This window comes from Neolamprologus multifasciatus, chromosome 16, assembly GCF_963576455.1.
Source record: "Neolamprologus multifasciatus chromosome 16, fNeoMul1.2, whole genome shotgun sequence".
In the NCBI taxonomy this organism is placed as follows: Eukaryota; Metazoa; Chordata; class Actinopteri; order Cichliformes; family Cichlidae; genus Neolamprologus; species Neolamprologus multifasciatus.
In genome coordinates this window covers 789958-813416 of record NC_140454.1, presented here as the reverse complement: position 1 = coordinate 813416, position 23459 = coordinate 789958, and the positions used below count along the sequence as shown (strand labels likewise).

The window sequence follows — 23459 nt, the reverse complement described above, 5'->3', positions numbered from 1 at the left end:
GGAGTGAGTTGGAGGGTGGGGTGGGCTGCTTTTAACCATGTAAAGCACTTTGTGCTATATCTTTGTATGAAAAGTGCTTTATAAATAAAGTTGATTGAATGTCCGCCCATCTTCGTCCTTAACCATCCGGATGTATTTAAACTGTAGCTGCTTATGAATTAAAATTGTTACACCCCTACTCTGACTGCTGCCACACGAAAAACATACCTGACCCACCCAATCACGGCAAAGTATTTCTGACTCTTGGGGAGACAAGTGAGTCTCTTGAAGAAAGACAATGTCAACTTTTTTTGATTTGATAAATGTCATGATCTTCTTCTTTTTAATTGGATAATTAAGGCCCTTTACGTTCCAGGTCATTAAGGTAAGGGCCCTTTGGTACTTATTCGCCATCATGCAGTGTGTATCAGACATATAACAGTGGGGTAACTTATTATTAAAACCAGGAGTTCAATACCGAGTGGACAATATTTGGAAGGCTGGCTCTAAGTAAAATAGGGGGGTATGGAAGTAAATAAAAATAACAGCTGATAAACATTTAAACAAATACGTCTGGGGTGACCAAGAACACTAGTCACCCTCAGGTGGGCTATGAGCCCCAAAAAGAAAACATAAAGTTTATGGTCCATGACTCCGTGACCAGTCGAACAGTCATAAACAGGACCCGTCACCACCAGCAGCAGCATAACATGTCAATGTAATATGAGGAGAGCAGTCATTCTGGGATTTACCTGAACACATCTCTATGCAGGTTGGTTAGAACTGTCCCTTGACAAACTGTGAAGGGCTTTATGACAACTGAATTACTAAAAGAGGAATTTAATAATCTCAGTGAGCTTCTCTACCAAGCAGATTGTGTCGTATTCTCAAAAGTAGCACAACTGAATAAATCAAATCAAACCGCGAAGCCCTATAATATTGAAACTAAACAGGAGGTGCAAAGTATATCGTGGATAGCATGTTAATTAACGCTAGGGCAAAAAAATGGTAGTGTTTAAATCCAAGCCTTTGACTGTAAATAACTCCCTTAAGGTAAAGACAGAATGTAGTCCTGGGGGGTTTTTGGTCGGTAAACTCACGTCTGTCCTCCGTCATTTTCAGCACCGCTGGGAACAGTAGGGAGAACTTTATCTTCTATTTGGTGCAGCAACCGTTTACAGGGATTCAATCCCACTCGTTTGTCCGTGACAAGTTTGGAATAGTCAGGGAAGATCATGTAGTGGTGGCCGTTCCAGCTCAGCTGCCCTGAAACGTGTTCAGAGTTTCACATCAACTATCAAGGATGATCTTTAATGAAGTTTTGAATATGATGCAACCAGTCTGTCCCAATGCAATGTGTGAGTCTAGCTAAACTCTTTCTGCACTGAAACACTGAAGATGTTCTCTCCAGTCAGCTGTTCTGTGCTGAAGTCTGCTGGTTTCTGACAAGTTGGTGGTAGAAAGATGCACAATAAAGATCCATCAGTACTGGAAGACTCGTCATCTCTTTGTTCTCTTTGTTGTAAAACAGAGAGATTCAGAAAATTATCTGCAGGTTTTTTCAGTTCTCATTACAAATAGCAGATAAGCTAGTTCCCTGTGGAATCATAAAATGTATTCTTATTCCTTTTATTGTATATAAGGCATTGACTTTTTTGTGGTTGGAAGCAGGAACTTTCCTTTTAATGCCATTTGGAAGTAATAGAAAAAGTAGCTCATATAGACAACGTCAAAGGGCTTTTACTCTGAAATGCAAAATCAGACAGACTTGATATTAACAGGATACCACTGTGAGGTTGTGTGGTGTTGATATGCACTGGAATTAGCCTGTGGAAACAGGAATCTTCCTTTCACCAGCATTCCTAAGTCACTAAAAGAGTAGGTTATATATGGGCAATTTCAAAGGGCTTTTATTTTGGAAGGTCAAATCAGACTGACTTGATATTTACATGGAACCATCGTGAAGTTGTATGCTGTAAATATAGACTGCAATTATCCTGTGGAAACATAATGTTTTCTTTTAAGAGCATTCTGAAGTCTTGAAGCGATCACAGGAAAAATAACCGCAGGTGAAGATAAACTTTCAGGAAGTTAAGAGATTATCAGTAAGAGTGAAGAATGCCTCAGATTGACATTCTGAGAAATACAGAACTGCATATTACACATTCAAATAACAAATATTGGGAAATACCATATTAATTAATGTTGTCACGAAAATATTGCAACTTTAATCACTAAACTAGGCCAGGATCTAGAGCTCAGCCCCAGATATCTTTTTGAATTCAGGGATGATGTGAAGGAGAAATCATGGTTCAGTGGTGGAGCCTCTAATGGAGGCTGCGCTTGTTCCTCAAAAACTGGAATGCTCCATTTCTTTTTGCAAACAGTAGGGCGATGTTTTCCTAAGTAGTTCCTATGTGTTGATGTTAATTGCTGTGGAAGTGCAATCTTGTACGATATAGGTTAGAGGAACAGAATACAACTGTTGCAGCTCACTTTAGAACTAGTTACACATTAGTAAATGTATTTGTACCTTCGCCTACAGGAGAGGCGCAAGACTGTTTTTAATTAAAACAAATGAAAACAATATTTCCGCACCGGGACGTTAACGTGTGATCGTCCTTCCCGAGGAAGGAGGGGAGAAACAGGCAGACGCGGAGAGCGAGCCGTGAAGTGTATCGTGTGAACCACCCGCATCAACACAGACGCCGTCAGACGCTTTGGGAAGGTGACTGAAACACTTTGTGCTGTGTTTGCGAAGAGGACGTCCGATCTGTATCCTTCCTTTAAACGACACATGGATGTGTTTGCCTTTAGAAACGCCGCGTAAAACCGGTCAATTCCTCCTTTAAATGTTTTTTATTATTATTATTATTATTTATTTTATCAGGTGGCTCATCAGGGCACTCTCGATGTGGATCTCGACAGAAATTACAGTTATTGCACTTCTTCTGCAGCGCTGTCCCCATGTGAGCAGATATTTAACCCCCGTCCCCCCCCCCCTCCCACACACACATTTTAGTAGGATTTTTAAACGCAAAATAGCAGTAATGGCAGTTTTCGTCTCTGCCTTAGGGCATATCCAGCGTTATAGCGCTTTCAGTGTGTTTACAGGTTGAAGCTGTTCGTCCTGAATGCGACCCAAACTACATTTTGCTCCAAGATGAAGTGTCCTGTTTGGAGCTGCTCAACAAGACTTTCATCAGCCAAGGACAACAACGAGGCGAGTACCACATTTCATCTCGTAATAAGAAAGAAAGACTAAAAATAAGTAAAAGAACTTGTATTTTATATTGTAATGAAGATTTCACCATGACCTGCCCCAAAGATATCTGTTGTAATGTGGTTTAAAAAAAAACAAACAAACCAATAAGCTTGATAAAAAACATCTACTTTATGTTATTACTGAATAAATTTGTATTTTGTAAAAGAAAGGCAAGCTGTTGTGCGCTCTTAATGGTGGGCAATCTCAAGACAGTATTTTTTTCTTCTGTTTATACAAACTACTTTAGTACTTTTAACACATGTTTGTTCTTTCATAAATTTTGCTGCCAGTAAATTTACTGAATTTATTTACATTTCTTACTGGGAATTACATGGCATCACTTTTGATCTGAAACCCGAAAAAGGAGCAAAACCAAAAAGTACAAATAGCGAAAGTGAAACTGAGGCTGTTCACTCCAGCAGAATCCAGCATTGTGATATAAACTTCAGTTTCACAGCTAGTTTGACAGAATGGTTTAAGATTTTCCTGTTGTCATTGTAGAGGTATTAGAGCTGAACTGAAGTCTTTTCTTGTGGTGTTATTTTTGTGCCACTGTTCTGAGCGCACGTAAAAAAAATTGCAGGTGCAAGTGTTGCATTTTGAGCAGAAATTTATTTTGAGCGAAGAAAAGCTAAATTTGAGTGAACAAACTTCATTGCTGCATGAAAAAACTGTATTTCAGTGTTTGCTATTATCCACACACACACACACACACACACACACACACACACACACACACACACACCAGCAGCCCCTCTCGCTCAGTTTTTGCATTTGCGCTCACTCGCAATGTGTTGCTCGCGCTCTCTTTCTGCCCGTGTGCGCTCAACTCCTTCTCTACACCGTTATATTTGTGCCACAAAACCAGCCAACCACAGACTTGGATGCAAAAAAAAATCTGATTGGCTGTTTTGGTCTCCAATCAGCTCGAAATGACGAAATCCAATATCCCAGAATCCATTTCGTCCAAAACTAAAGAGTAATATTTCAAACTCCGCCACTCTGTGTTCTTCCGCCACTGCCTCGTTTGAGTTTTGGACCAAATGGATTTTTTTTTTTTACGTGCCTCGCAGAATAGTGGTACAAAAACAACGCCATACTTTCCCTACAGTTCTTCACTAAGTACAGTCAGCTTACAAAGTAGAATTGGAGATGCTCATCATTTACATTCGAGGCAGCGGAAAGTTACATTGATGAACTAAAAGTCTTCTAAACCTGTGCATTTTAGCTGTGTTTTTTAATTAAAACTGTGCCAAACCAGTGAGTATCAGGGGAGAGCAACTTCGCTTTAGGCCGCAGAGGGCAGCAGTCTAAAAACACCCAGACCTCCACAGCCATCTCCTCCAACTTAGCTGCTGGAACATTAATGAATCCACTGGGCAGCTGATAGTGTCAGGGCAGGCAGATCGAGCGCAATCGCAGACTGTGAATACACCGAACTGTTTATCATTAAATAGTTCTTTATTTACAGTCACCAGGTGCAATATATGAAAGTGGGGGGGGGGGGGGGGGGGGGGGGGGTCCAGGGATTCATGGGACAGTCCAGAGAAAACAAACAGGTTCTTCTCACTTGCACCTCGATCACTGTTCCCCACGCTCCACTTCCTGCTCACTTGTTCCACTCAGGGAAATTCCACTTCTCACTGCCTATACATGCCAAACTGCCAAACACTCAGGCTTAGATTTCCAACATACAGGGGTTACAGGACAGGTCCAAAGAGAGGAGATGATCACAACCAGAAAAGCACGAAGAAACTCAGAAAGTCACGAAGCCGGGATTTACACTGACGTGTTTTACTCAGTAGTCCAGCGACGAGAAGCTCAGAGCCATGGCCTTAAGAAGCAGCCAGAGAAAGGGTGATGAGCCACAGGTCAGTGATTAGTTGCAGGTGTGTGCACCAAAGCCGGGAGCCCGCGGTGAGCTCTGCCCAGGCAGTGATGAGAGAGAGAAAGAGAAACAAAAACACATGTGGCCTCGCTGGGTTCTTTAGGAGAAGGTTCCAGAGCCTGAGCTGTGCACTGTGCCTGGCTCTGTGGGCTAAGGCCTCCCTTCCCAGGCCCAGCTCCAGGGAGGGCCTCAGTAATCCTATTCTGGGCAGGGTACACTGATTCCTCACTTTTCCCTTTTTTTATAGGGGTAGATTGAATCGCTTGTTTTCTGGCCCCTCAACCAGGATCAAATTGCCTTGGGAGACCCTACAAGGGGGGAAATCAAAAGCCCCCCGACAACATAGTTCCCGGGTTCACTGGGGAACACAAGCGCCACCGCGGTAAGGTGGCGATTCACAGACCGAGGCCTTATTCCTCTTAGCTAAATTTCCTTTAGCATCCATTTGAGTTCATTGGCTTGAACCATGACATTTAGTGAGTATACTATACTATTAGTGCTGCTGTAAATTTAAGGGTGACCTGTACATTAGAGCACTGAAACATTACGACGGATACATTTAAACATTAAATAGTACTGGGTCAATGAGTCAATGGCTTTAGGTTGTCAGTAGATCAAACGTAAATTTTATTTTTAATTGAATTGATATTCATGATGTGCATTCTGTGTTCTATTAGCTACAAATCCAGTAGTGTAAAACAGACTTAGCAGGCGACTAGAATCACATAAAAAACATTTATACATTTTCCAAAGCACCAAATGAATACATGCATATTCTTGTGACAGTGCAGTTCATTCAGTGGTTTAATCAATAAGTGAAAACTTGCATCTTTAGGAGCTTTCTCATCAATGTCAATGGTCAGCTTATTATCCAAGCAGGGTATTTTTCGTCACATCCGTATTGAATTCGTGCTGAAGGCTCATACAATTCAATTCAATTCAATTCAATTCAATTCAATTCAATTTTATTTACATAGCGCCAAATCACAACAAAAGTCGCCTCAAGGCGCTTCATAGATAAAGAGAAAAACCCAACAATCATATGACCCCCTATGAGCAAGCACTTTGGCGACAGTGGGAAGGAAAAACTCCCTTTTAACAGGAAGAAACCTCCGGCAGAACCAGGCTCAGGGAGGGGCGGGGCCATCTGCTGTGATTGGTTGGGGTGAGAGAAGGAAGACAGGATAAAGACATGCTGTGGAAGAGAGACAGAGGTTAATAACAGATATGATTCAATACAGAGAGGTCTGTTAACACATAGTGAGTGAGAAAGGTGACTGGAAAGGAAAAACTCAATGCATCATGGGAATCCCCCGGCAGCCTACATCTATTGCAGCATAACTAAGGGAGGATTCAGGGTCACCTGGTCCAGCCCTAACTATATGCTTTAGCAAAAAGGAAAGCTTGAAGCCTAATCTTAAAAGTAGAGCCTGTACAGTAGTACAGCCTGTTGATTTTGTATAGTAGGCATTCCAGGATCCCTATATGAGGCATTAATCAATAGGCCTCCTGGTAGTCAATTCAGTTGGTGTTTCGTTCCACTGCTGTTTAAGAAAATATCTTTATGGGCCCAACTCATGTATTGAGCTAATAGTAGGATGGGATCGGAGCCTTCTGGGAATCCTTGGGGATCAGGACTGGCCTTTGGTTAGCGCTTCTGGTTGCATCTCTTTCATTAGCAGCTCTTTCATTTGTGCTGCCAGATGTTCATACAGTGCAGTTAGCTTCTTTGTCCACTATATGTGGCTCATGTCATGGTCTGGTGCTGTCCAACTCTTCATCATAGGTGAGACTCTTTCTTAGATGTCTGCCATTGTGATGGTCACTGGGTCCTGCTTATGTGTTGCATCCTTCCATATGCTTTTCCAGTGTTGCTGCCTCTCCACCCTTGGCAGTGCTGTTGTCTTAATATTCCCCTCCAAATCTTTTCTACGGGTAAACTTGGTTTATAGTTAAATAATATCAGTTAACAGCTCCTTTACTCCGTGCAAAGACTTTAGTGAAGAAAACCTCTGTGTTTAGGTCTTTAAATCCAGGCTTTTCCTGTCTATTTAAACCCAAGCTTCGATTCAGCAGCAGGTTTGAAGATGAAAGAAGATTGACAGAGTAGATGGTATTGCAATGCTGTATGGTGAACTGTAATGATTTTAACTGAATGAGGTAACTTGAGAAGAAACCCAGCATACTTTTTCCCCATTACTGCAGCAGGTAATAGCATGATCTGTCAGCTAACAGCATTTGCAGTACAAAAAAATCTTGTGTTGCCATGGTTTCCACTCCCAGGTTGGTTCTGGAAACGAGAGTACTGAAGAGAAATCACATTAGCTGTTCTGTTGATAGGTGGATTCATAGCATACACAAGGACATCACACATTTTTAGAGTTCCATAAGGCCAACGGGCATCGTGTAATCTCTAGTAATGAATAACAGACACATCCGTCATGTTAAATGTTTTTAACAGTAGTCCTGCTCTGTTGTGAGATATCGAAACAATTTGGCACCCCTGGCCTATTTAAAGAACAATACTGTAAACATGGCTGAAAGTTATTTTCGGCTTCTCCGATATGCGTATTGAAGTATCCTTCGAGTAGGTACTGAATCCTGAGTTGCCTTTGATATGTTCAGAGTTTTTAGCATATGCATGAATGTAATGTAATAGTCTGTTTTACCATTTACCTGATTACCATAGCAAACATCTTTATGAAAAACATAAAGATGTTTGTGACTGTGATGGGTAGACAACGCATCATAAAAACTGCAGGCAAGGTTATTATCGTTCGAAACGAACAAAATAATTAAAACTAGAAGTAAAGAACATTTGAATAACTGAAAAAAAAATTAGCCTTCACAGAAATTTTTTTTCACTGAAACTATGTTGAGCATTCACAAAACTAACTAAATTCAACTGAATTTATAGAGAAAATGTGTGAGTTTTTTGTTTGTTTGTCTTTTTTTTTGCGGGTGGGGAGATCATATATTAATCTAGGGTGAATATGAAGTCCAGTTTCTGGTTTGTTTTCCTGCTGTGCTACTTTATGCCAGCAGATGGAAAGTACATCCGTCACGTCGTCTGTGTTGCCGATCTGTCTATTACGGGGCGACCGTGGCTCAGGGGGTTGGGAAGCGCATCTGTAACCGGAAGGTCGCCGGTTCAATCCCCGCTGCTCTCGGTCCTGGTCGTTGTGTCCTTGGGCAAGACACTTCACCTACCGCCTACTGGTGTTGGCCAGAGGGGCCGATGGCGCGATATGGCAGCCTCGCTTCTGTCAGTCTGTGGTTACAACTGTAGCTGCCTCCACCAGTATGTGAATGTGAGAGTGAATGAATAGTGGTATTGTAAAGCGCTTTGGGTGCCTTGAAAAGCGCTATATAAATCCAATCTATTATTATTTTTCAAGTTGGTGGTGTTTTGATCCCAGTCTGCCCCAGTCCTCATGCCAAATATCCTTGGACAAGATAGTAACCCCATGTTGCTCTCCGATGCATCCATTGGAGTATGAATGCGTGTGTGAATGTTAGATTGGAAGCTTAGAAAAAGTGCTTGTGTGAATGGGTGTGATTTGGTAAATGAACAAGTTTTGTATAACCGCGTTGAGTGCTCAGAGTAGAAAAGCGCTACATAAGAACCAGTCCATTGACTATGTTTCAGATAAAAGTGTCATGTAGTGGAACAAGATCAAATATGTGGGACATTTCTAAAGGTGGAAAAATCCCATCAACCTTAAAGTCCACCTGAAAAGCTTGCACAAAAAGCCTAACCTGGCTTACCTCGAGAAGATAAGAGAGCATGTTTCCTCATCCCCAGAAACAGAAGCTAACCCCAGGCAAGGACGCATGATACATCCCAAGACAACCTCACAAAAAACATTTTGTAGTACTTTCAACAGCGGTCCGATACTGGTTAGTCACATCCCAAGTGAGAGGAATCATTGGTGAATATGTTTATTGAGATGGGGATATCCACGCAACTATGTTAGCACTTCACTTGACGTAAAATTGAAAACACCCACAAAAGTGTGAGGAGAGTGGAGCTCACTGTGAGTGTCGTGATAGGAGCAAATGCATTGTTGTTGTTTTTTCTTTTTACTCATATAAATTGATTCACAGTTCAACAACATTTACAGCTGATGTGAAAGTTTTCTATTGGCTTTTCTGGTGGATATGAATATATCGAGAAGAAATCTACTTCTTCTCATTCACTGCAACTATGTTACAGAAAACATAGATGTTTGTCACCTTCCTGATTTCCTATTTTTTGTATGTTTGGCACACTTATATGTTTCATATCATCAAACTAATCTAAGTATCAGAAATGACAAGTAAACTCAAAGTGGCGTTTCTAGGTGTTTATTATTTAGGGGAAAAAAACCTGCCAAACCTACATTGTATATCACTGAGGTCGAACAAGATATGTTTAATGAGCCATCTCTGTATCTGGTGTTGCAAAATAACTGACATATACCAAATGCAGTGCCGGTGATAGTGTTTGACAAAACAATTAGCTGAATTATATAAAAGTGAGATATTTAATTAAATTTGTCACATACACAGTACAACATACAGTGAACATGTAGTGAAATGCTTGTATCCGAGCTGCGGACAGGCTGCAGACGTGGCCGCGCCATTCCAGGGCTTAGTTTTAGCATGGGGGGTCTAGCCAGGACACTTACTGGATACAGGGTGGGTATCGAACTTGCAACTCCCACTCCAAAGTTGTCTTACCACTAGTAATAATATTGCAATAATATTGCAGTTCTGATTTTGCAATGTCCATTGTTCTGCAAAGTGCTGCATATATTTATATTTTATATTTATATTAGTAAATTCAAATTCAAATTCAAATTTTATTTGTCACATACACAGTCATACACAGTACGATATGCAGTGAAATGCTTAGACAACTGCTCGTGACCTAAAGAAAAAAAAGAAAAGGCTATGAATAAGATAGGAAATAAATATGAAAATTAAAAAGGGGTAAATGTAACTAGGAAGGAATAAAATAAAATAAAATATATAAATTAAAGTTGAAAAATAAAATAACTGTACAACAAAATACACAATACACAATTACATAGTAATTTAATGGGGAATGACACCAATTTATTATGAATAAAAATAATAATTAATATTTAGTTATTGAATCATTTGACTGAACAGCAGCTTTTTTATATATTTAATAAAATTGTTGTCTTAATTTATTCTGACTGAGTATTTGGCTAGAGGTTAGAGAAAGTCTTAGATAGAATTTAATTAGGAAAAAATGTCTAATTTCTGAAGTATATATTGCTAGAGAAGGAGTAGAGTAGTCAAGCTGTCATCTTTTGTTTGGTTTAGCTTGTGTTTAGAAAATGTCCTGAGTCGAACAAGATGAAAACTGACAAATACTGAGAAAAGGCACACAGACTTCCACCTCCAGTCTCAACAAAGCCTGTGAGGGCTTAGCCCACCACCCAGCATCTGAGGACCATTTAGAAGACATTTGAAGCCTTTTATGCACACTTTCCTTAAATTTGTGCACATCTGCAAAGGCAGTCTAAGGGCACACAGTTGTTAGTAAGTGGAAAAGATGTTTCTGTGTGTAGTTGTCATTCCTTTCGTTTAGCTCCATAGCTCCAACAATGTGCAATGCTTTTTCATTTACTAACAACTGTGTTTTTGAAAAATAAACACTGACCAGAATATATGTTACAAAAATAAGAGGAATAGAAGGGCATTATATTATATTCCTAACTGAGTTGTTAACCCAAGATTGTGCTTCGGATTGTCCCATTGCTCCAATACAGGAAGTTTGGATCAGCTCGTTATTTAAAGGGTCCAAGTCTTTGATTCCACGGGGTATTCCCCTATATGGATTTTTTTATATAGCACTTTTCTACCTGAGCTCTCAAAGCAGTTTATACAACTTGCCTCATTCCCCCATTCATACAATCCCATTGTACACACATTAGTACTGTGATGGATGCAAGCAAGAGCAAATTGGGGTTCCTATCTTGTTACTATCCAGGGATATTTAGCGTGCAGGGATCAAACCGCCAACCTTCTGATTAGTAGATGACCATCTCTACTTCCTGAGCTGCATCCAGAGCACAATGTCTTGACCTGCCTATAACCAGATGTCGACGTCAATATTAAAATATTTAAAAAGTAAAACACAGCAAATCATGCACAATAAAACCCTAGGTAACGTGTCCCTTTCCACCCCGTGACATCATCAGTTGTCTGCTTGACGTTTATTCAGCTGTGTAAAAACTATAACTTTGATCTCAGCCAAACCGATTCACTCAGGAACAAATAAAATACTAAAAAAAGCCAAACAATAACATTTTTAAGTTATCTAAGTGACTTATATATCATGTTTAACCTGAGTAGCGAAAGACGGCGGTGGGTTTGAAAACGATTTGCCGGGAGTCCGGTGTTCTCACGGCTCTAGTTAGCCTAGCCCCCGGCTAGCTATCGAGCTAGTGGGTAACAGACGTCTCCGAAAACGTCGGAGCGCTTTTGAAAATATGTGGTGTCTTGATAAACTGAGCAGATATTTGAGGTTTACACAGCTACATTCTCGCCTGAAAATATGTTAAACGTTTATTTTGTGACCCAGAAAGAATAATAAGAGTAATATTAAAACTAACTAGCTGCCGCCATTGTTGGAAACTGAGCTGGGCCGCGCTATGAATTCTGGGACACAGTTTCTTCTTCTTCTTCGGGGTTTAACGGCAGCTGGCATCCTTGTACATGCAGTGCTGCCATCTTCTGTTTCAGTCCGTTATTACACTCTTAAATCCTACTACTTATTCCTGCGTCTTTTGTGATCTTACAAAGCTTCAAACGACGCGTCGACTATTAAATCAGTCGTCGACGATTTTGATAGTCGACGTAATCGTGACTAGTCGACTAATCGTGGCAGCCCTACTCAGAATACTCACCAACTTACAGTATATGGATGCAGCATTGAGAGTATTCTGTCCGGCTGCATGACGACCTGGTATGGCATTTTTGGTGGGGGAGCTCAGTCTCTTTGACAGCTCTTGATGCATCCATTGATATGTGCATGATAGTTTATGCCTTAAGAACCTGTAAGAAAGCGTTTTAGAGGCATAGTATAAAAGTGTTGCATGAATAGATTGTAGTAAAAGGTCCTTCTGATTTCTCAGTTTAGCTATAGACAGTAAGTACCAGTGGATTTCTTTTTTGCACATTCTTTGACACAAGAACCTGGAAAATGTTCAGATAAGGAACAATTTTAATTAACAGGTGTCTGTACTGTACATATTACACATTTTCCTGACTATTATTATTATTATCTATCCCTCCATCCATCCAAATACTTTTTTTCATCTCTCCAATGGTGCCTTGTGATGGCAATTCAATTTTATTTTATTTTATTTATACAACGCCAAAGGCGCCTGTTACTGTGATTAGGTGGCAGCAGCAGCCTGAGCAGAGAAGCTCAAACCTCATTCTCCCTAGGCCCCTTATCAAACGCATCCCCCGGAGCACTGAGATATATCAGGCCATCAAAGAGATACAATATCTCCATTGTACCTTAGGTTTACCCTGGGGCTTCCTCCAGGAAGGACACGTTTGGAAAGCCTCACACGGGAGGTTTCCAGGAGCCAACCTAGTCTGAAGGCTGAACTACTGCAACTGTTACCTTGCGATGTGGAGGAGCAGTGGCTCTACTCTGAGCCTGTCTTGAATGAACCACACTGAACTATTCACTTTTCTTTCTGTTCTCTAGAGGAAAGCCCAGCAAAAACTTTGAGGAAAATTAATCTCCCCGACTTGTTTTTCGGTCACTATCCAATCAGGATCTCTCACTCATGAGCAAATGAGATACCTAAACTCCTCCACTTGGAGAAGAAACTCTTCTCTTACACGAGGTGGTTACTCCAGCCTTTTCTGGCTGACTGCTATGGACTCAGACCTGATTCTCATTCCCGTTCTCTCACAATAGACTGCAAATCGCTCCAGTGTGAGCTCAATGCTCACACTACCTGATGAAACCAACATCGTCTACAAAAAAGGACAGATGAGATGATGAGGCCACCAACGCGTAAGCCTTCAGTCACTTGGCTTCACCTAGAAATTCACTAAAAAAGGGCACCTCACCAGAAATGAATCCCTCTTGTTGTTGGCATTTCTGACAAGCTCTTGTCACAATTGTACACGGTTGTAGCTTGTAACGGGCCCCATAGTCCTTAAGCACCACCTAAGTATACCCCAAGGGATGCTGTTGAATGCCACCTCCAAGTTTACAAAACTCATGTAGACTGGATGGCCAAACTCCCATAAACACTTGAAAGTGTGTGAGTTCAATAAAGAGCTGGTCCAGCATGAAAACCAAATTGTTCTTCCTGGATTTGAAGTTCGACTAATGGACAAACTTTCTTTTCCTTTACCCTAGCACAAACATTCCCAGGGAGGCTGAGGAGAGCCGTCTCCCTCTAGTTGGAGCACACACTTTCAGTCCCCCTTCTTAAATATAGAAACTATCACTCAAGTCTCTCATTTCACAGGCACCACCCCAGATCGCCATGCAACATGCAACAGCCAGAGTGTTAAGGAACTCAAGGAAAACCTCATCCAGGGGCCCAGCCATCAAACTACCTCAGTGACCTTGACCCCAGTGATGTTTGAGTTCTTCTACAGAAAATGTGTCAGTGGGATTAAGGAGGTCATCAAAGTATTCCCTCCACCATCCAACTAGTTGAAGTCGGCAGCACTCCACCTGCACCAGAATTGCCTCAAGCCAAAAGTCTGTTCCCATGGCCTCACCAAACTCCTCCCACACCCACGTTGTGCTTTAGCAATCACCTGAGCTGTGAACAAAGTGAAATTTCATTTTCTTTTTTTTGACAGAATGCAGGGGATGGTGGGACCATGTTAACTGTTGGCCCCATGCTGCAGTTGGAGATGTTGTGTCTCAGCCATGTCCTGGATTTCTACACACCACTGGTTAGTAGTAGTGCCATTCAGTAGTGCATATTTTTAAACTCATAGCTTGGCTATGTTAGTCACATGATTATCCCTGTGTTGCTGTAGTTTCTACATCATCATAATAATGTAATTTACCAGTGATGCTGTCTGAGCATTCAGTTAGCATTAACCAAGAAACAAGCTAATGTTATTAAAACAAACATGAACAAACTAACATAAGTTTAATATAACAGCACAACCAATTTCACAATATATTTATTATATGTATCATAAATATATTAATATATTGTATAAATTAATAAATAAAACACTTGAAATGCTCACAAAGACATGATTGTTCAGTTGCAATGTTGATCCTGGACCAACACTCCTGATAACAAAGAAACAACAACACAGGGATGTTAGATACTTTAGGTCTTACCTTGATGTCCGTGGTGAGCTGGAGCTAACCTCTTGGATTGTGGTATAATTAGATTCACACACTCATTGTCTCCAGGGGGTTGAACTAGATTAACCTTTATCCTATATATTACAAAAAAAAACCCCTAAATTTCTGCTATTGTTTTTTATGTGTTAACAATAAAACACATTGTATATATTTGTTCCATTTCTGTAGGGCAAGTTTTCAGGAACTGCACAGAGCTTGGCTGGACTGATCCCTACCCTCCACATGATATAGCATGCGAGTATGGCTTTAATGAAAGCCTTCCTCTAGAAGTAAGCCTCTTCCTTCTTCCTTTCATGCTGTGGTACTCAGTCACCCATCGAACTAACTTAAGGGGGGTGACGGGACAAAACCTGTCTCCCCACTCGGTTATGTTCCCATGTCTGTTTCCTCCCAGTCCTTGTGTCAAGCTTTTTAGTGTGTGTCTCATGTTTGCTATTTTTTTGATAATCCCTTGTCCTGTGTTCAAAGTGTTCAGTTTTGCTTCCTCCCTTTCTCGTTGTGTCAGTGTGTTTTCCTGTGTTTTCCTTTTGTTTCCCATCCCCTCGTTATTCTGTTTTTTTGAAAATGGAGATTTTCCGTTTTCAGTGACCAAAAACGCCGTTTACGAGGGGACAAGTTGTCACGCCTGCAACTTGTTCAAAATGCAGCCGCAAGGCTCCTGACGGGTACTAGAAAGAGAGAGAATATTACCCCGGTACTCGCATCTCTACATTGGCTACCAGTTAAACATAGAATCGATTTTAAGGTTTTACTATTTGTTTTTAAAGCCCTCCATGGTTTGGCTCCAGGTTACATTTCAGATCTTCTTAGCCTGCACTTACCCACTCGATCTCTGTGCTCCTCCAGTCAGATGGTTTTATCAGTTCCACGCTCCCAGCTCAAATCTAGAGGTGACGGGGCTTTCTTCATTGCCGCCCTGAAACTCTGGAATAGTCTTCCCCCCTTCATAAAATTCTCTTCATCCTTGGAAGTCTTTAAATCGAATCTCAAGACCTACTTATTTTCCAAGGCTTTCGGATCTCTTTGATATTACATGTCTTACAATTCTTTTTTTTTTTTTTTTTAAATGTTTTCTTTCTATTTTAATTCTTTTATTATATTATCCCTCTGTTCAGCACTTTGGCCGACACTTGATGTCTTTTAAATGTGCTATATAAATAAAGATGACTTGACTTGACAAAAGGTGCAAACGCATAGAAAAATCTGCGTTTTCAAAAATCTGCGTGTACGTGTGAACGTAGCCTTAGTCTTCTGTCTTCCTCTGCCTCTTCTCACACTCTCCGCACATAGAAGGAACGTGCAGGAACCCTGCAGATGCAGGGTGAGGGCTGCCAGTTCAGTTTGAATCAATCCTGTTTACATGGCAGTGTTGTGGGGATTTTCTGATTAGGATGAGAGAAAGTTATGATACCAAAAATATTCTTGCCTTTCGTCCAATGAGATAAATAGATACATAGTCATGCAAAAGTCTGCTGCTGCTGAACTCACTGGATATATTCATGTTTTTCCCAGGTGCACAGCTCCCAGAGGTACTTCCTGTTTGTGAGAATCATGTACTCTGTGGGTTACAGTGTTTCCCTTGTCTTCCTCATCACAGCTGTTGCTATTCTCTCCCTTCTGAGGTCAGTGATGAGAGAATTAACAAACAACAATATCTGAGTAAAACACTGTGTGTTACTTTACCAACTGTGTGTGCCGAGGCACAATTATTACAGATTTTATTAGAAAGTAGTTATTTGACTTATTATAAGACATATACATTATAAGAGCTATTAGGCCAATGACTAAGTACCCTGTAACTAAATGTAATTTCATTTGAATTTACATGAATTTTAAAAAAAGAAGAAAAACACCTTATATTGTAAGTAATTTGTAAGTAATTTTAAAACATCATATGTATTTTTAAGTGCACCGTAAGTAATGTTAATTACTTCATAATTTCATCGTAATTTCTGGATAAACAAACAATACTTCCCCATCTTACACTGTAAGTATGCTGTACTGGGGTGCAGGCTGTATAACTTTGAGGTATTTTTCAGGACACAAATAGCACTGCAAGAAATTTAAGTAGAGTGTAAGTAATTTAAGTAGAGTGTAAGTAATTTAAGTAGAGTGTACGTATTTTAAGTACAGTGTAGGTATTTTAAGTACAGTGTAAGTAATTTAAGTACAGTGTAAGTAATTTAAGTATAGTGTAAGTATTTTAAGTACAGTGTAAGTAATTTAAGTACAGTGTATTTTAAATACTGTGTAAGTAATTTAAGTACAGTGTAGGTATTTTAAGTACAGTGTAAGTAATTTAAGTAGAGTGTACGTATTTTAAGTACAGTGTAGGTATTTTAAGTACAGTGTAAGTAATTTAAGTACAGTGTAAGTAATTTAAGTATAGTGTAAGTATTTTAAGTACAGTGTAAGTAATTTAAGTACAGTGTATTTTAAATACTGTGTAAGTAATTTAAGTACAGTGTAGGTATTTTAAGTACAGTGTAAGTAATTTAAGTAGAGTGTAAGTAATTTAAGTAGAGTGTAAGTATTTTAAGTACAGTGTAAGTAATTTAAGTATAGTGTAAGTATTTTAAGTACAGTGTAAGTAATTTAAGTACAGTGTAAGTAATTTAAGTACAGTGTATTTTAAGTACAGTGTAAGTAATTTAAGTAGAGTGTAAGTATTTTAAGTACAGTGTAAGTAATTTAAGTACAGTGTATTTTAAGTAGAGTGTAAGTAATTTAAGTAGAGTGTAAGTAATTTAAGTAGAGTGTAAGCAATTTAAGTAGAGTGTAAGTATTTTAAGTACAGTGTAAGTAATTTAAGTAGAGTGTAAGCAATTTAAGTACAGTGTAAGTATTTTAAGTAGAGTGTAAGTAATTTAAGTAGAGTGTACGTATTTTAAGTACAGTGTAGGTATTTTAAGTACAGTGTAAGTAATTTAAGTACAGTGTAAGTAATTTAAGTATAGTGTAAGTATTTTAAGTACAGTGTAAGTAATTTAAGTACAGTGTAAGTAATTTAAGTAGAGTGTAAGTATTTTAAGTATAGTGTAAGTAATTTAAGTACAGTGTATTTTAAATACTGTGTAAGTAATTTAAGTACAGTGTAGGTATTTTAAGTACAGTGTAAGTAATTTAAGTAGAGTGTAAGTAATTTAAGTAGAGTGTAAGTATTTTAAGTACAGTGTAAGTAATTTAAGTATAGTGTAAGTAATTTAAGTATAGTGTAAGTATTTTAAGTACAGTGTAAGTAATTTAAGTACAGTGTATTTTAAGTACAGTGTAAGTAATTTAAGTACAGTGTATTTTAAGTACAGTGTAAGTAATTTAAGTAGAGTGTAAGTATTTTAAGTACAGTGTAAGTAATTTAAGTAGAGTGTAAGTAATTTAAGTACAGTGTATTTTAAGTACAGTGTAAGTAATTTAAGTACAGTGTAAGTAATTTAAGTAGAGTGTAAGCAATTTAAGTAGAGTGTAAGTATTTTAAGTACAGTGTAAGTAATTTAAGTACAGTGTAAGTAATTTAAGTAGAGTGTAAGCAATTTAAGTAGAGTGTAAGTATTTTAAGTAGAGTGTAAGTAATTTAAGTAGAGTGTAAGTATTTTAAGTAGAGTGTAAGCAATTTAAGTAGAGTGTAAGTATTTTAAGTACAGTGTAAGTAATTTAAGTACAGTGTAAGTAATTTAAGTAGAGTGTAAGCAATTTAAGTAGAGTGTAAGTATTTTAAGTAGAGTGTAAGCAATTTAAGTAGAGTGTAAGTAATTTAAGTAGAGTGTAAGTAATTTAAGTAGAGTGTAAGTAATTTAGGTACAGTGTAAGTAATTTAAATACAGTGTAAGTAATTTAAGTAGAGTGTAAGTAATTTTTAACTCATAAAATGACTTATGCTATTTGTCAATGATGTAAGTATACTGATTGGTTAGCACTTTTTTTGAAAAAAGTTATGAAAACAAGAGCATCAAGTGATTTATGGAGATCCTTAGCAGCTAACTCTGGTCTTAATTCATCATTTAAACTATGAACAAAGCATCTCTGCTCTCATCCTATTTGTCCAGCCAAAATCTAAAAGTCTATAGAAAAACAAAGAGAACCTGTATCTGTGGCTGATTCTTTTTTTCTCATTTTTCTTTTTCAACCTCCTAGGACCTGGCGTCCACATATGTGGGCATCACATTTTGGGTTGTCTAGACCAAAATACTACATTTTGCTCTACAAGGGCCTGATATCCACTTACGAGGACATTATACTGCCTCTGTTTTATCAAATTTTAAAACGAATGTCCTCATACGTGGCTCTCATTTTTCTTAGGAACAAAAATCGGGTAAAAAAAAAAAAAGAGTTCAGGTCTTAGGAGGTTAAAGCTTTAAATTATAAGAGCTGAACCATGAAAACAATTTTAGCATGTCTGGTATATGGACTGATTCTTATATAGTGCTTTTCTACTCTCCCAGAGCAAAGTGCTTTATACAACATGCCTCATTTACCCATTCACACAAGCACTTTTCCTATGCTTAAGTGCTTTCTATCCAACATTCACACACATTTATACTCTGATGAATGCATCTCACCTTTTATGCAACTCACTGGTAAATGCTTCAGGCAAAGAGTTGGCTGAGTAGTAACAGTATTCGAGTCTGTAGGCTTCAACAAACCTTTTAGCACAATCATTACAGATCACAGTTATAGATCCAGAGGGTAGATTTATAATCCTTAAGTTATCTATACTTTACAAACGGTTATGTACTGAAAGCATATATGGCCCAAGTGTTGATGACTGATTTTTGCTCTTTTAGTAAAACTCAATATAATAATTTTCTTAACAATAATTTTCTTTTAATAATAAAACATGTAATTAAAGGTCCAACTACAAATCGTCATTACTGTGAGTCAAACAGTTGCAGCGTTGCAAAATAACACAGTGCTGCATCTGAATCACCACTTTATCTGAAATGCCACAAATATGATGAAGAAATAAAGAAATGTTGTTGTGGGAAAAATGAATGCAACATAGGGAATTCCTCACATTATATTTTTATTACAATATAGTTGATCTATGAACTGATGACTTCACTAAGAAGAAGAAATTAGCGCGTTTAATCTTAAATCATGACGACTTCAGCTGTCACATTAACCCTCTGAGCTCCAAACCCTAAACTTGACCGTATCTTTTGATATCTGTTGCAGAAAAGCAAAGAACGTTTGTGGAGAAATGTAAATACCCGATAAGTGTCAGTTAATAATTGTCAATAATTACTGTTTTTTTTTCTTTTCATTGTAGTAGAAGTAGAGCCCAAAAGGTTACAAACAAAAATGTAACTTTTTTGTTATGGTAAGGTTTACCAGTGATGATGACCTCAGAGGGTTAAATAATCTATTCTCAATACATAATTTATAATTTAACATGCATATATTATCACCACCAAATATATGCATGTATATACACACTTACATTGTCTATGATATACATGTTATCAAATAATATGAACGATTATAACATTTGATCCATGTCTGTGTCCCACAATCCTCAGGAGGCTCCACTGCACACGCAACTTTATCCACGTCCAGCTCTTCCTCTCCTTCATCTTCCGAGCCGTACTCATCTTTATTAGGGATGCAGTTCTGTTCTCAAATGAAGACAGTTTTCACTGTCACATCTATACGGTACTTTCTGTTTTTGTCCTAACAAAGAGAGAGAGAGAGAGGGCGCGTGGGCACAGACACATTCAGATAATGCTGCGCCACTTTTTTCTTCAATGAATTATAATATTCATGTTTAGGTAAATCTAGCTGAACGAATGCAATTAATGCAAGTGGGTGATACTGAAAAAGGAGTTTACTACTTCACAGCATCAGCTGTTGATCCTGTGATCAGGAAGTAGAGTGAGTTATCCACCAATCATGGCTTTCCCCCAGTTTTTATCTACTGTGTTTGTGTCATAGATAAAAAGTGTTTAATGTAAACAGATTATGGATTCAAGCTCTGCACCAGTACAGTGACCATTTCTGAATGCTATATTGCTGGAAAGCATTTAATATGAAGAACATGCAACTTTTATTTCATTTTTATGCTGACTGAGCAAATATGACGCGTTGTATGGCGAAAACAAAAATACGAGTAGATAGAACAAAATCGTTGACTTTTATAAATCAGAAAATTATTTTGTTAAATGTTTGCGTGTTTTTCAATTTCAAGACCTTCAATCTCAGATTTTTAGAATATTTTCTGCTGCACCATCTCTGATCTGAATAAAATGTTTGATCATAGAGTTTATAATGATTGTTTTTCACTTTAGAATGATATCTTATAGTTTTCAAGATATACTTTTTAAAAGATTTGCACACTTTCATGCTATTTTTTCTTTAATTTTTTTGTGCAAATTGAAATCTGAGGCTGAGTTTGAACATGAACATTTTGAAAACTACTAAAGATAAATGTGGGTTTTATGGAGTGATGAATCCCAAGAGATCAGGAAAGAGGCACAACAGTAAGAGTCATCTGTAAAACATAGTGGACGCTGTGCCGTGGTTGATTCATTTCAGACTGGGGTTGTTGGGAATTATGAACTTAGTACTGTCAGATTTTGATCCACCATCTGTTTCCTTGTAGAAAGAGTCTGATTGGCAGCAACAACACAGTAACACCATACTTGGTTAGAAATATCAGTCAGGGTTTAGCCTCTCCGGAGCGCAGACCTCAACATTATTGAAGTGCGATCATGTTTAGGGACAATGGAGCAAAAGGCAGAAACAAGCAAAGAAGAGCTTTGAATCTCCTTCAAGAACGTCAGTGACCTCACCCCCAGTCATTGGTGAGTCATCGCAGATCAGATAGGCCGTTTCTCTCAGTCACACTCCCCCCAGATCACACTATCACTTCCCATGTGGGTGTCCCTGCAGACCCCCAGCAGAACAGTGGAGTCCTTCACACAACAAAGCCACTCTAAGAAGCCTGGGTACAGTGAACCATCATTTGGCACAGAGGAAAAAACAACATGAGGACCCACTCCCTGACTCTGAGGCGCAGGGAAGCTACCCACTTGTCCACCAGGGAAAACCCCAATATGCATGCAACGAATCCTGAGGAGCCCACCACCTTTCACCTAGGGGATCTTCAGTGGAAAAGAGTCCAATCCCTCTCCAGAAACCTTGTTCCACGGCCAGAATTATGCGCTGAGATGAGCCCAGCTATATATAGTCGGTAGGGATGCAACGATACCAATTTTTTCAAACCGATACAATACCGATACTTGGATCTGAGTACTTGCCAATACAGAGTACAAAAACCGATACTTCTACCACACACACACACACACACACAAATGCAATGAATTGGAAGACAGGTTTTATTTTATTCTCTGCCGATAAAAAATAAAATCTTAATAAAAGACCACAAAAAAATTTCAAGTGAAAAATAAGCACTTCTGTTAAATTATTGCAGAGTCTCCACATTGTAATTTTACAAAATATCACTGAACTATTGGAACTGTCTCGAGCTTTCAGAATAATAAATAAACACTTCTGTTTGGAATAAAATAAATACAAATTAGGTTTGAGAATAAAATAAACTTTTAAATTGTTGCAGTGTCTGACTCCTCTAACCCTGTGCCTGTTTAGCGCGGGATGTCCCCCTAGTGGCCAATCTAAAAAACTACAACAGAAATGACAAGCCACCCTCTGATTAATGAAATAAGTTAGTATCGGTTCATGGTATCGGTCAACTTTTACGAGTATGAGTACACACACATTTTACAGTATCGGCCCCGATACCCGATACCAGTATCAGTATCGGTGCATCCCTAATAGTCGGTATCTCCCGACCTCACACTCCAGCTCAAGTTCCTTCCCCACCAGAGAGGTGACGTTCCAGGTGCCACAGGCCAGTTTTGGAAGCTGGGCATCAGAGTGCCAGGACCTCTGCCTCTGACTGCCACCCAATCCAAAGAGTATCAAACCCCTATAGACTCCTGTGGGTAGTGGAGCCATAGGAGAATGGACACAGAGCCTGGTCAGGCCATACGGATTAAGGCTCAGCTGGAGCCTCTATGCCGGGCCAAGCTCCAGGGTAGGGACCTGGTGACCCGGGCAGGGTACACAGTGCAATAAATCAAGCCTCCAGGATTGCTCTTTGTCTGGCCCTGTCACAGCCAAGGTTTTTGGAGGAAAATATTAAAATGAATCACACTAAGATTAGCTGCACTGATCAGTTCGCTGAGCTTTTTCCTCACCTACAGTGTTTAGAGCTGAGCATCGCATGTTTCCGAAGAACAGTCGCACACTCGCCCATCTGTATCACAAGAAAAACCTCTGACAGCAATGATTAGCGTAAGAAGGAGGAGACGAATCCTCAGGAGATGATGCAACAGCTATAACATTAGATTACACCAGCACAAGTAGATAAGTGCTGGAGGAAGAATTCAGATGCAACATATAAATAGACCACAGTGTTGCAGTGAAAATGTCAGCAAGCTGTACGTCTATAATCCACTGCATATAATATAATCACTATATGATTATGTAATACCAATTTAGAGTTAAAACTAGCATGTATGTCTTTATACAACTGATTCACGTCACCTGTGAGAGATCTAACTGATCATGTAATTTGGGGAGTTACTGTTACACTGTATTATATTTTGGGTCCACGTACCACCTAGCATAATGTGTGTGTCTGTCATCTTTTCTTTTTAAAATCTAGTTTTAGTTTAGTTTTATGTGACCATGGTAACCCTCCAAAAGTTGTTTCTGTTCATCTGGACGTAGCGTTTTCACTCATCCAGGTGACGTCTTCAGTCTCAGCTGACTGCAGGTTTCAATCTTATAAACAGGACATTTGCATAATGACTGAAACCAGCCCACTGAAGGAATAATGGGCTGGGAAGTCAGTTCTTTTGGAGATTTACTCACCTGGATGATTGAGCATGCTTCAAGATGACCACGATAACGCTGAGTTACAC

The 23459-nt window shown here is 39.0% G+C and overlaps 1 protein-coding gene and 1 long non-coding RNA gene across 2 annotated transcripts in view; both read left to right on the top strand.

Moving 5' to 3' along the window:
* Positions 1-1592: 1592 nt before the first annotated feature.
* Positions 1593-3988, top strand: LOC146499937 (uncharacterized). The gene is made up of 2 exons (XR_014869707.1): positions 1593-2948; positions 3094-3988. It is a non-coding gene; the product is annotated as an uncharacterized LOC146499937 (long non-coding RNA).
* Positions 3989-14691: 10703 nt separating this feature from the next.
* Positions 14692-23459, top strand: part of sctr (secretin receptor) — a 27636-nt gene continuing 18868 nt past the window's right edge. The window contains exons 1-3 of the mRNA XM_085136206.1: positions 14692-14786; positions 16030-16139; positions 20034-20166. Of these exons, the coding sequence (XP_084992332.1) occupies positions 16069-16139; positions 20034-20166 (204 nt within the window). The 5' untranslated portion in view covers positions 14692-14786; positions 16030-16068. The remainder of the gene's footprint in view (positions 14787-16029; positions 16140-20033; positions 20167-23459) is intronic.